Below are 13,941 nucleotides of genomic sequence, written 5' to 3'. Positions count from 1 at the left end.
TTTAGCCAGGAATGACAGATCCCCGTCTTAAGACCGTGTTACAACAGGGTATTAGTTGGCTTTTTCATTTTTCAATAGAAGGGGCAAATGATGACAAATAGAGAGATTGAAGGCAATTTCTCAGCAGACCTACATTTCCTTCACCGGTTACAGTTGAGAACGTATATTCGATCTCAGTTAAGAATCCCTACTTTAATATGTGAACCCTTGACTTTTGAACAGATATGTTTAAAGGGTGAATCATTGAAACACTCACTGTCATATCTATATGCCCTGCTAATTGAAATAGAGGCCCCATACGAATTGCCTTTTCTGCAATGTTGGGAAAGAGATCTTTTTCACAGGCACAAAAGCATAGGATTTTATTTTTCACTCACTATATAAAATCCTTAGGAGGTGGTATAGAACACTGGCAGCATTGCATTGGATATTTCCTCAAGTATCTGATGTATGCTGGAGACATCAGGAATTGAAAGGTACCATGATACATATTTTTTAGGAATGTCCAATGTTTAAGGAATTATGGAAGATGGTTGAGGAAACTGTTGAAACGATTACGGGTGTGTCTCTTGGAGAGAATCCGGCAGCCTTTCTCTTGCATGACACCCCATTGTCAAATTAAAAATATAAAAGCTCACCGTTAAAACATTTGCTCACTGCAGCAAAGGCTTGTATTCCAGTATTGTGGAAAAGTAATGTATTCCCAATGAGATTACAGTGGATGGCAAGGGTTTCAAAAATTCAACAAATGGAAAATCTGACTATGACACTAATGGGCCTTATGGGGGGGGGGGGGGGTGAGAGGTGAGGGGGAGGAGGATTCAATGTTATTTTTTTCTCTCTCTCCTTGTTTATCTCTCTGCCTATAGAGGAAAAACCAGGACTTGTTCTTGGAAAGGAGAAAGAAATGGTGTTTATTTTGTTAAGAGATTGAGCATGTTACATGATAATTAATATCAATTAGGATTAAGATAAGAAGAATAAACACAATATATATAACTGTGGTGTGGTGTGATAACTATGAATCCTTATTTGATATGATTGTACAACGTTTTGATATATGAAAAAATAAAAATAAAGAAGTAGCCACCATTCTGGAGCCATCTGTAAAACTCAGTCTGGGAAATGACTCCACCATCCGACATCTGCCCATTCTTCCCCACGTCCACATACAAAAACTCTTATGTCGCCGACACCACCACCAACAACACAATACTATTAAACCCCTTATAATTATAATAGTATGACCCCGAGTGGCGGGGCGGGATGATGCATACATGTTTCCCATCGATTGCCCCTCCACAGTTTGGGAAGTACCACTGCTGGGCAAACTGGGATGCCACAGTCTGACATTCCTGTGGGTTTGAAGGAAACTGTGGAGTCAAACAAGCAAATGAAAAAAAGTACTTTTTCACATAAACATTGCAAGCAGATTACACACAAACATTCTTGGCCAACATAATTATAACATTTATTGAAGTAAGTATTTTAAGACAAAGGTATAAGGTCCACTTATCATATTCCTCACCCCCTCTGATGGCCCATTGTAAAAAAATTTATGGTGGGGGGAGGGGGATGTTTTGGACAGGTAACCCTCTCTACTTCATTGAGAGATGAATGCATAAATAATGTGTTTTACTTTGGCCAGACCCTCCTTACCTACACTATTGGCAGCCCACTGGAAAGGTAAAAAGTGTCATAATCCAAAAATATGAATACACTGTACAAATTTAAGCAAATTTTTACATTCTGCAATTACCTATTAAGATGATAAGAGAACAAAACTTTAAACAGTACCATTTGCAAGTATTCAAGCAGGCCCTTGCACTACATTCTTTGGTGAATTCATCTATAAATCTGACCACAAAAGAGGTAGGTATAGTGTGTATGGATTTGGCAAAGTCAGCAGATAGCAGATTGGTATCTGCTGACTAAGCAGTTGGGGGGAGGGAGGGTTCCAAATGAGTTCTGGCACCAAAAATAAGCCTCTTGCACTATGCAATAAATTTAAGGACAAAAATCACATTTGTACACATTTTAGGGGGTGTTTAGGGTAAGCACTACAATGGAGCTGACAAAATACATTGCTAAGTGACTAGGCTAGGTGTGTATGGGCCCAGGATAGCATGATGGGGAGGTTAGTGAAGGTAAATATGCATGAAGGACAAAAAAGGAACTTTAAAAGCTTCCAGCATGCATGAGTACAAGGAGGACATTTACAGCATATTACAATCAAGGTAATTAGGGAATAATGAAATAAATACAATACATTAGCGAACATTAAATACATAGAATGTGATGTTAAAGGATAAAATGTACCTTAATATAGTCCTTCTGCAGGACCTGTATGATGGCAGAACAGGTTTCTGGAATAATGATTTCCAGAGCCTGGAGGGAGATGCCTGTCGAGAACTTGATGTCCTGCAGACTTCTCCCCGTTGCCAAGTACCGCAAGGTGGCGACGAGCCTCTGCTCAGGAGTGGTAACTTGCCGCATGCAGGTGTCCTTCTTAGTAATATATGGGGACAACAAAGCCAACAAACGGTGAAAAATGGGGTCTGTCATTCTGAGATAATTCATGAAATCATCAGGCTTATTCTACCGGATCTTCCACAACAAAGGCATGTGCGGGAATTGGTCACGCCAGAGCAACCAATTCTTTGTCCATGAACTCCTCCTCGCCCTGTTCATGGATTGGGTTTGGGTCAAAGTAAGAACCCCAACACCAAGCCCCTACACATCACAAACTCTACGACAAGTACGTACCTGCAACATGGCTAGAAAGCGATCGGCTGGTCAGAATGAACAGAACACACTGAAAATCAGAAAGAACCTGATAAGAACGATCTGAAAATCAGAAACGAGCAGACAAGAATGCACTGAAAAACAGATACTAACTGACAACAAGCACAGAAAAACAGGTACAAACCCACAAGCACAAACTGAAGAGCAGTAATGAACTACTGAAAGGCTGTAAAGCGCAAATTGTCTCTCACCAAAATTCTACTAACACGAGATTAGCAGAAGGAGCCCAAAGGTTGGCACACTTGGTATTTTCACTTCCTTTTTCTAGTCCCGTTATAAGTGTTGTATGTCATTGCATTATTGCCGATCGGAATTTCCCATAACATTTGTGTGACCATGTGTATGCAAGACAAGTTTGAGCCAACATCCATCGGAAAAAAATCCACGGTTTTGTTGTCGGAATGTCCAATCATGTGTACATAGCATAAGAGTGATCCTTTTGTATCTCTTTTTTTAATCAGCTCCAGCAAAAGTACTTTTGCCCTGCAGGGCAGGTCCTTGCACTACATAATTGATGGCAGATTGGTACAAAAAGATTGTATAGTGTACGGCCCCTTTAGTGGGGGGCATGTCAGACTGCCATACAGAGACTACTGCTCAGATCAGTGGTCTTCATGTGCACAGAGAAGAGGACTTTGTAAAGAAAATAAAACAGGTAGGAAATGCAAAAAGATTACTTTTAGGCCTCTCACACTGCCCCTCTGAAAAGCAATTTGTGACATATTGCTTTTTGGAGGCAGCTTTCAGGTTTTCATGCTTGTTTGGCTCTTGGTTGTGGTATGGTCCCATTGACCTCAATGGGTGAGTTTGATAGAGTACACATTGCCGAGCACAGCCTAATGGCCAACCATGTTCATTGAAGGTGGGTAGTTGTGGGGTGGTATAAAGTGTGACAGAAAGCTTGGCACCCCTCTTGGGTGCTTCTGTTAGTATGCAGCTTTCTCTACTCTGGACTCAGGAACCAGGTATTATCACTGTGTATTGCACCCAAGGACTAGACAACACTAGCTTACGTTCAAACTGGAACTGACTTTATTGGGAATTCACACAGAATATATACCACACAAAATCAAGAGTTTGATAACATCATCCTAAAAAATGCAAACTGTAAACAGTAATATCGGTACATCTAATGAAGAGCTAACATAAACACATAAATATCTCACAATGGTTTGGTAATAAGGTAAAGTGGACACAATGCTAGTCACATCTCCAAGAGGATTAGCAGACAGAAATAATAGGTGACTCAATTAACAATGGAGATACATACCTAGGAGGCACACGATGGGGACATTATAGCATAAGAAAAAGACAACTTAGTAAACAGATTATAGCAGGAGACCCCAGCATCAGATTGTTTTGAGCTGATTATGTTAACATCTGCTCTAAGTCTCTGAGCCCGGGGGGGTTTAAGTATCCAGTTCTCAGAGTCTGTGTGTTTCGGGGAGACATGGACCCTAGTCCAAAGCAAAACCACTCCAAAGGTCCCTCAGGCACACCCCTTCCAAATAATAGAGCCCCCTCAAAAGCCAGGACCCATAGTCAGTAGGTGAGAGGCTACCCTGCAGTCCCCTCCAAAAGCCCCTGTCCCAGTTGGGTCTGCCACAAAAAGTATTTAATGTGTAAAAATATAATCAGATTCGGTAAACATGGCATGATGGAACTGTAGTGCACTGTTAGCTTCTAGGACAGAATCATAATTGTCAACAATAATTAGCAATTCCTTAAGTATTATGGTACCTCTGGAAATAATTTTAAAGGATAACTAAACCCAAGAAAAAAAAATTAATATGTTGCAGCTAACAGTCCTTAGATGTGGTGGCTGCATTTGTTTTCTTTTTTCTTCAGGCTAAGAATATTTTCAACAAACACAAAGAATACCTGTTTATCTAGCCAGAAATGCCATGTCTGTGTGAGCTGCACCAAAGAATAGCTTCCTTTGCAGCTATCTTCTGTAAACTACCAATTGCTCTGCCCTCCATGTAATGGAGATGAAGAGATAAGGACAAGTTTGGGGTCCATATCAGGAGTGCAGCCTAGGGTGACAATAATGGCTCCCTTCATAGATACTGTGGAGGAGGAGTGGCGTGGCTTCCCAGGGACAGGAAGTGTGTTATTTGCAGATTTATCACGTGAAAATAAAGCAAAAAAAGCTTGGAAAAAAAGAAAACAACTACAGCCACCACTGCAAGCACCAACAATCTGCAATATGTTACATTTTTGGTTTTGTGCACTTTAAACAGGTTGGTTACTGTGAATTAATTTCTGAATAAAACTGTTCCACCTTTTATATATCACTGCTGAATAGTGATGGCCGAACGGTTCGCCCGGCGGTCGTTTCGCGGCGAATTTCCGACATTCGCGGTCCGCACGTTCGAACGCCTTTTTCCGTCGTTCGCCGCGGCGGACTTACGTGTTTAATGTATACAAGAACTTTAACCTTTGGTGACACGTTTATCATGTGATACAGGACAGCCAATTGAGACATGACAGCACATGGACACTTGTACATTCCCCCTAACCTATAAATACACCCGATCCGGTGGCCATTTTACATTCTTTCTTCTGTTACGATAGGGACAGGTTCCTGTGTGGAGTAGGGAGAGATAAACCACTAGCTATTTGGTACACAAAAGTTCTTTTCAGGACTGGTATAGGTGTTAGGTGTTGATAGGTTTGCTGTGCTGCTGATTCTTGCAGCAGCCTGAGTGTCTTTTGTTAGTTTAGAGAAAGGGAAAGGACGGTGTATGCTACAGGGACAGCCAGATTAGTCTTTCATCATCATCATCATCATCATCATCATTAGCTGTTACTATCAAGGTCCACAAAAGAGCTGTTCCAGTAACCACTAATCGTTCTCTTTTTTTGCCAATTTGTATAGGGACAGGAAGGAAGCAGTGTTGTCAGGCAGTGAGGGTAATTTTAAAGACTTGCTGTTATTATTAGTTCCACAAAGGTTCTTTTCAGGACTGGTATCAGTGGTACAGTAATAGGCTTGTACATGTATAATATTCTTTCTTCCAAATATAGAAAGGATATTATACTTGACTGCTGCCCTTCTGCTGCAGTCTGCTAAACATTCACAACTCACTTGTTCCACAAAAGTTCTTATAAGGACTGGTAACTTGGTATAGGGTGCTACGGTACATAGGCTTGAGTGCGGTACAGTCTGCTGTTCTGTAAGGACCGCTATCGGTCCACAATAGATAGGGTTGACGTGCACCACTGCTGACCGCTGCCCTATACTGCAGCAGTCCTTCAGCGGTATAGGGACTGACGTACAGTCTGCTAATCACTAACACACAACCTGCTTGTTCCACAAAAGTTCTTATAAGGACTGGTAACTTGGTATAGGGTGCTACGGTACATAGGCTTGAGTGCGGTACAGTCTGCTGTTCTGTAAGGACCGCTATCGGTCCACAATAGATAGGGTTGACGTGCACCACTGCTGACCGCTGCCCTATACTGCAGCAGTCCTTCAGCGGTATAGGGACTGACGTACAGTCTGCTAATCACTAACACACAACCTGCTTGTTCCACAAAAGTTCTTATAAGGACTGGTAACTTGGTATAGGGTGCTACGGTACATAGGCTTGAGTGCGGTACAGTCTGCTGTTCTGTAAGGACCGCTATCGGTCCACAATAGATAGGGTTGACGTGCACCACTGCTGACCGCTGCCCTATACTGCAGCAGTCCTTCAGCGGTATAGGGACTGACGTACAGTCTGCTAAACACTAATACACAACCTGCTTGGTCCACAAAAGTTCTTATAAGGACTGGTAACTTGGTATAGGGTGCTACGGTACATAGGCTTGAGTGCGGTACAGTCTGCTGTTCTGTAAGGACCGCTATCGGTCCACAATAGATAGGGTTGACGTGCACCACTGCTGACCGCTGCCCTATACTGCAGCAGTCCTTCAGCGGTATAGGGACTGACGTACAGTCTGCTAAACACTAATACACAACCTGCTTGGTCCACAAAAGTTCTTATAAGGACTGGTAACTTGGTATAGGGTGCTACGGTACATAGGCTTGAGTGCGGTACAGTCTGCTGTTCTGTAAGGACCGCTATCGGTCCACAATAGATAGGGTTGACGTGCACCACTGCTGACCGCTCACCTATACTGCAGCAGTCCTTCAGCGGTATAGGGACTGACGTACAGTCTGCTAAACACTAATACACAACCTGCTTGGTCCACAAAAGTTCTTATAAGGACTGGTAACTTGGTATAGGGTGCTACGGTACATAGGCTTGAGTGCGGTACAGTCTGCTGTTCTGTAAGGACCGCTATCGGTCCACAATAGATAGGGTTGACGTGCACCACTGCTGACCGCTCACCTATACTGCAGCAGTCCTTCAGCGGTATAGGGACTGACGTACAGTCTGCTAATCACTAACACACAACCTGCTTGTTCCACAAAAGTTCTTATAAGGACTGGTAACTTGGTATAGGGTGCTACGGTACATAGGCTTGAGTGCGGTACAGTCTGCTGTTCTGTAAGGACCGCTATCGGTCCACAATAGATAGGGTTGACGTGCACCACTGCTGACCGCTGCCCTATACTGCAGCAGTCCTTCAGCGGTATAGGGACTGACGTACAGTCTGCTAAACACTAATACACAACCTGCTTGGTCCACAAAAGTTCTTATAAGGACTGGTAACTTGGTATAGGGTGCTACGGTACATAGGCTTGAGTGCGGTACAGTCTGCTGTTCTGTAAGGACCGCTATCGGTCCACAATAGATAGGGTTGACGTGCACCACTGCTGACCGCTCACCTATACTGCAGCAGTCCTTCAGCGGTATAGGGACTGACGTACAGTCTGCTAATCACTAACACACAACCTGCTTGTTCCACAAAAGTTCTTATAAGGACTGGTAACTTGGTATAGGGTGCTACGGTACATAGGCTTGAGTGCGGTACAGTCTGCTGTTCTGTAAGGACCGCTATCGGTCCACAATAGATAGGGTTGACGTGCACCACTGCTGACCGCTGCCCTATACTGCAGCAGTCCTTCAGCGGTATAGGGACTGACGTACAGTCTGCTAAACACTAATACACAACCTGCTTGGTCCACAAAAGTTCTTATAAGGACTGGTAACTTGGTATAGGGTGCTACGGTACATAGGCTTGAGTGCGGTACAGTCTGCTGTTCTGTAAGGACCGCTATAGGTCCACAATAGATAGGGTTGACGTGCACCACTGCTGACCGCTCACCTATACTGCAGCAGTCCTTCAGCGGTATAGGGACTAAGAGTTTTGTCACAGGGTCATTTAAAAAATGACATGCAGAGGAAGAGGCAGGCCCTTCCGCAGGGGTGGTAGGGGTAGGGCAGGAGCAACAGGCTTGAGCCAAAGTGGGAAGTTGCAGAAGGTGCGTTCAATTACTTTAAAGGATGCACCAGACTTGGTTGAGTGGCTCGCTCAGCCTTACTCTTCTGCACCCTCCTCATCCTCTCGATCTGCACCCTCTTCTTCACTCTCTGCTATGTGCACCCCCAAAGACACTACCACCAACAACACGACCACCACCACCACCACCACATACCTTCCGCTTGAGTCACTGGAATTATTTTCCGATCCATATCAAGAGGACATTTCTGATGCGCAGCCACTCTTGGTATTGGATCAGGAAGAGGAGGTAGCAACAAGCGCTACTCAGCAGTCTGACGCCAGTACCCAGATCAGCCCAAGGAGGAGGTTGGTCCCCGGTGTTGCTGCCTACTCCGAGATCTCTACTTATAGCGGTGGGGAAGGTGACGTTGATGATGACGTGTCTAGTGATGTCACGTGGGTGCCCACAAGAGAGGAAGAGGAGGGGAGTTCAGAGGGAGATATGGACCAGCAGATAGGGAGGAGAAGCAGCAATGACTTACATTGCACAGCAGGGACAAAGCAGACTGCAAATGTATCAGGAGCGAGTCATCGACCATGTACGGTCACATCTGGCGCTCCCAGGACACCGGCACATGGCTCCGCAGTGTGGGCTTTTTTTAACGTGTCCGCTGCTGACAATAGCGTTGCCATCTGCAATCTTTGCAGTCAACGCGTTAGTCGCGGTAAGCCCAATACTCACCTAGGGACGACCGCCTTAAGAAGGCACATGAGCAGCCATCACCGAGCCCAGTGGGAGCAACGGAACACACAAAGCCACACTGCAGGCTCTCACCGTCCAGCCTCGTCTTCTACTTCTCCTTCTCCTCTCTCCTCACAATTGTCCTCCACTCCACCTTCCATCACGCCAAGCTCACATTTTTCTGCAAAAAGGCAGGCTTCCGTGGGCCTAATGTTTGAGCGTAAAAAAATGATGATGCCGGATAACCCTCTTGCCCAACGGTTGGCGGCTGGCTTGTCAGAACTCATAGCCCGCCAACTACTGCCATATAAACTGGTGGACTCGGAGGCCTTTCGCAAATTTGTGGCCATTGGAACACCACAATGGAAGGTCCCAGGAAGGAAGTATTTCTCAGAGAAGGGCATCCCAGAGCTATATGGCCATGTTCAGCGGCAAGTGAATGTATCTCTGGCACACAGTGTCGGTGCCAAGATACATCTGACCACAGACACGTGGTCTAGCAAACACGGGCAGGGAAGGTATATCAGTTTTACTGCCCACTGGGTGAACCTTCTGACGGCCGTCAAGCATGTAACCCGTGGCACCCGTGTAGATTTGGTTTTACCGCCACGGATTGCATGCAGGCCTGACTCTTCTTCTCCTCCTCCTACTCCATCCTCCTCCCTCTCCTCCTCAGCTGCCTCCTCCTTTTCCGCTGCTAGCGTCTCTTCCACTGCACCGCCCAAGCTCCCCAGAACCTATTCCACATGCCAGGTGAGACGTTGCCATGCCGTGCTGCGTCTGTTGTGCCTGGAAGCAAAGAGCCACACTGGCCCGGCACTCCTTTCAGCTTTGCGTTCACAGGCAGATGAGTGGCTAACACCGCTCAATTTGACAGTTGGTAAAGTGGTGTGTGACAACGGTGCCAATCTGCTTAGCGCATTGAAACAGGGCAAAATCACGCACGTGCCGTGCATGGCACACGTCTTAAACTTGGTCGTGCAGCGATTCCTTGTCAAATACCCTGGGGTCCAGGACATCTTGCGGCAGGCAAGGAAAATCTCGGCCCATTTCAGAAGATCTTACACGGCCATGGCTCGCCTTGCTGACATTCAGCGGCGACACCATCTGCCGGTCAGACGTCTTATTTGCGATTGCCCGACGCGATGGAACTCAACCTTCTATATGCTTGATAGGCTGCTCCAGCAGAAACGTGCAGTTAACGTCTACCTGTATGAACTCTGCGAAAGAAACGGTTCTGGGGAGCTGGGTTTTTTTTCACCGCGCCAGTGGCTGCTCATGCGCGACACATGCAGACTTCTGCGGCCATTTGAGGAGATCACCAAACTGGTCAGTCGCAGCCATGGCGCCATCAGTGACATGGTACCTTATGCCTTCTTTCTGGAGCGTGCATTGCGTCGTGTCATTGATCAGGCTGTGGAGGAGCAGGAGCGGGAAGATGAGGAAGTCGCAATGCTGGATGAATTCCCAGGGGGGGCTACTCTATCTGAGACAAGTCAACAACAGGAGTCTGATGAGGAGTCAGAGGAGGATGGTGCCGGGGCGGATGAGCAGGAGCAAGAAGAGCATGCTTTAAACCTTTCTGGGATCCCTGTTGTGCGAGGATGGGGAGAGGAGAATGAAGAGGACGACATTATCCTGGATGATGAGCAGGAGCCAGGCCACCACACCGCTTCCACTTTAGTGCAAATGGGGGCCTTCATGCTCCAGTGTTTTAATAGGGACCCCCGTATAAAAAGCATGAGGGTCAAGGACCAGTACTGGGTGGCAACGTACTTAGACCCCCGGTACAAACACAAAATGGCGGAAATGTTACCGCCGTCGCAGAGGGCTGTCAGAATGCAGCACTTCCAGGCCTTGCTTCGAGAAATGCTGCATTCTGCTTTTGCGTGCGCTGGCAGAGGAGCAATTCCCACTCCCAGAGAAGGATTTGCGGGTACCAATCCAACAGCGCCTGCAAGAAGAGGCCGGTTTGAAGATGTGTTGGTGACTTCGGATATGAGGTCATTCTTTCAGCCGACCCATCGACAGGTGTCATCCGGATCCAGCATCAGGGAACGCCTAGACCGTCAGGTGTCCGACTACATTGGGTTAACGGCCGATGTGGACGCTCTGAGGAGTGATGAACCCCTAGACTACTGGGTGGGCAGGCTTGACCTCTGGCCAGAGCTTGCCCAATTTGCAATCGAACTGTTGGCTTGCCCCTCATCCAGTGTCCTGTCCGAAAGGACGTTCAGCGCAGCAGGGGGGATTGTGACCGATAAGCGTACTCGCCTAGCTCACCACAGTGTTAACTACCTCACATTTCTAAAAATGAATGAGGCATGGATCTCGGAGGAATTCAACACATGTGACCAGTAGACCATGTATATGTCTATAAACTATTTTTTTAATCAAGCACACAGACCTTCTTAATTCATTTGGCTCACTTCCTTGACCCAAAAAAGCACACCGTACTATATGCCCCTACCCTCCTCTTTGAAGAGGTTGAGCGGTGTCATATTTCTACTGGGGCTGCTTATGATATCCCTGTGCTGTGCTGACTTCCTCCTGGGGGTTCTTATTATGAAGGGATCACACTATCCCTGTGCTGTGCTGACTTCCTCCTGGGGGTTCTTATTATGAGGGGATCACACCATCCCTGTGCTGTGCTGACTTCCTCCTGGGGCTGCTTACGGTGCTGCTGTCAGTGCTGTATGTCACGGTGCTGCTGTCAGCGCTGTATGTCACGGTGCTGCTGTCAGCGCTGTATGTCACGGTGCTGCTGTCAGCGCTGTATGTCACGGTGCTGCTGTCAGCGCTGTATGTCACGGTGCTGCTGTCAGCGCTGTATGTCACGGTGCTGCTGTCAGCGCTGTATGTCACGGTGCTGCTGTCAGCGCTGTATGTCACGGTGCTGCTGTCAGCGCTGTATGTCACGGTGCTGCTGTCAGCGCTGTATGTCACGGTGCTGCTGTCAGTGCTCTGTATTACGGTGCTGCTGTCAGATGCCTCTATCACGGTGCATGTGTCATTCCGGTATGTCACGCTGCTGGTGATCATCTCCTGCACCCTCTTCTTTGCCTACCCTGGTCCCTGACCTTCCCTCTCCTCCATTGCCTTCATTAGCTCCATAGTCCTGAATTGTTAGAACAATTTCCCAAATAAAATAAAAATGCTTGTAGTTATCGATCCCAAATTCACCTCATACATGTATTATGTCATTGTCCAGATGGTGGGACTACGTTTTACCCCCTAATAATTACCACGTGGCCGCAAATTCGACATGAAGGTTTGCAAAGTTCGCCTCCCATTGAAGTCAATGGGGCCCGCGGCGAACGTTCGGTTTCGCGAACGTTTGGGTCCGTTCGCATTTCGCGTTCGCGAAACGTCCCGTCGGAAGTTCGTCCATCACTACTGCTGAATATAAAAAAAATGGTTGGCACACCCAAACTGCCTGTTTTAGCCTACAATAGCTTTTTTTTGAAGCTGCAAACAAGGTGTGTGTGGTATAAATATATCTTTGAATAGTAACCGGTGTTTTCACATACAGTACATATTTGTATAATTGTTATTCTTGGCTACGTTATATATGATTGTATCTTGGCACAGATAAATATGGAAATAATAATTATGAAATTAGTGGTTAGCCATGTGAAAATAAAATATTTGCATTATTATTTTTCCCATAGGGTATATCCAAGCCTGTCGTGGTTTGATGATAGCAGCGGTCAGTCTGGGATTTTTTGGTTCGATTTTTGTACTTGTTGGGATGAAATGCACCAAAATTGGAGGCTCAGAAAACACCAAAGGAAAAATCACCTTCTTCGCTGGCCTGCTCTACATACTCAGTGGTGAGCTCTATACAGTGGTCACAAGGGCTCACTTCTTTTTCGTACATCACGGGACACAGAGCACCATATTAATTACTTAATGGGTTTTAGGCCACCTTCAGGTGATGGACAATGGCATAATTAATAATAAAAAAGGCAGGAAGTCCCACTCCCTATATAACCCATCCCATCCCGAGAATACCTCAATTTTTTTGCAAGTGTCTAAGGTGTTGGGCACAAATAAGTTTGTGCTAAGAAAGCTCCTTGGATGATCCTGACTGGGTCAAAGGAGCTGTGCAATCAAATCCATTCAAAAGGTCTAAAGTGGATGGTACCTGTGCCTTAATACTCCCTTAAGGAGAGCTGGGCTCTGGGATCCAGCACCTTGGTCACATTTCTATACCACAGGTTGCCTGGCAGAGCGATATACAGGTCCAAGGCAGTGGACAATACATTCAAAGGGGACCTCGTCCTTGAAGGTCTGGAATGACTCCAACCCGCCATGATGGGTGAAGATTGGGTCTCTGTGATATTCCAGCATGTACCCTGCGGCGGGAATGGTAAATTAAAGAAGATCCTGGGATAAATTCCTATGGACTTTATTTGACTGAGTAGATGTTGTCTGCCTGTTTGATTTTTGTCAACCACTAGAGAGGATAAATAACATAGTGTTGTAACATTTCATGCTCCCCCTTGGATAGTTGTGTCATGCAGTACTTAGGGTTGCTTTTTTTTCTCTTGTTGTCAAACCCCCTGGGTTTCCCAATGATAGAGCCGCGTGCACGCGTGAGCGTTCCCTCCCTCATGCGTGTTTATTGTGAAGATGTCACAAAGGGGGCGGGCACGTTCTCCCACAGCACAGGCATGGACCAGTGGCTCCTTTATAAGCTTAAGCTGTATGTATAGAGTGGAGCATAATTATTTTGTTACAGGCACAAACTGACCACACTGATTGCAAAAAATCTTCAAAATTCAGCAGAGCAGTCCAAAAACTTGCAAGATCTTATCTGCCAAGCTTACAAGCTTTTCATTCTATGGATGGGGAAGGAAAAAGAAGTGAGGACCAGAGAAAAACAGATTCCAACAGATCAGTGAAAGAGTATACAACACCCCACATATATGTAATCCAACTGTGTTTGTCATGACACATTATCAGTATTAGGCCTCCTGCACACGATACTCCTGCTTGAGCATCTACTTTTTCAGCTGTTTTTTTTTTGTATGCATTTTTGCGTATATGCATTT

At 45.9% G+C, this 13,941-nt stretch overlaps 1 protein-coding gene across 1 annotated transcript in view; it reads left to right on the top strand.

Moving 5' to 3' along the window:
- LOC143930793 (claudin-10-like) overlaps nucleotides 1–13,941 on the top strand; it is a 53,200-nt gene that overhangs the window by 15,661 nt on the left and 23,598 nt on the right. Inside the window, exon 2 of the mRNA XM_077455390.1 lies at nucleotides 12,556–12,717. Coding sequence (XP_077311516.1) covers nucleotides 12,556–12,717 — 162 coding nt within the window. The remainder of the gene's footprint in view (nucleotides 1–12,555; nucleotides 12,718–13,941) is intronic.

Source organism: Lithobates pipiens, unplaced genomic scaffold (assembly GCF_037356315.1).
Source record: "Lithobates pipiens isolate NorthernLeopardFrog02 unplaced genomic scaffold, aLitPip1_a1.2 Scaffold_25, whole genome shotgun sequence".
NCBI classification, from domain to species: domain Eukaryota; kingdom Metazoa; phylum Chordata; class Amphibia; order Anura; family Ranidae; genus Lithobates; species Lithobates pipiens.
Note: the sequence above shows the minus strand (reverse complement) of the source record. Positions and strands in the feature narration are given on the sequence as shown.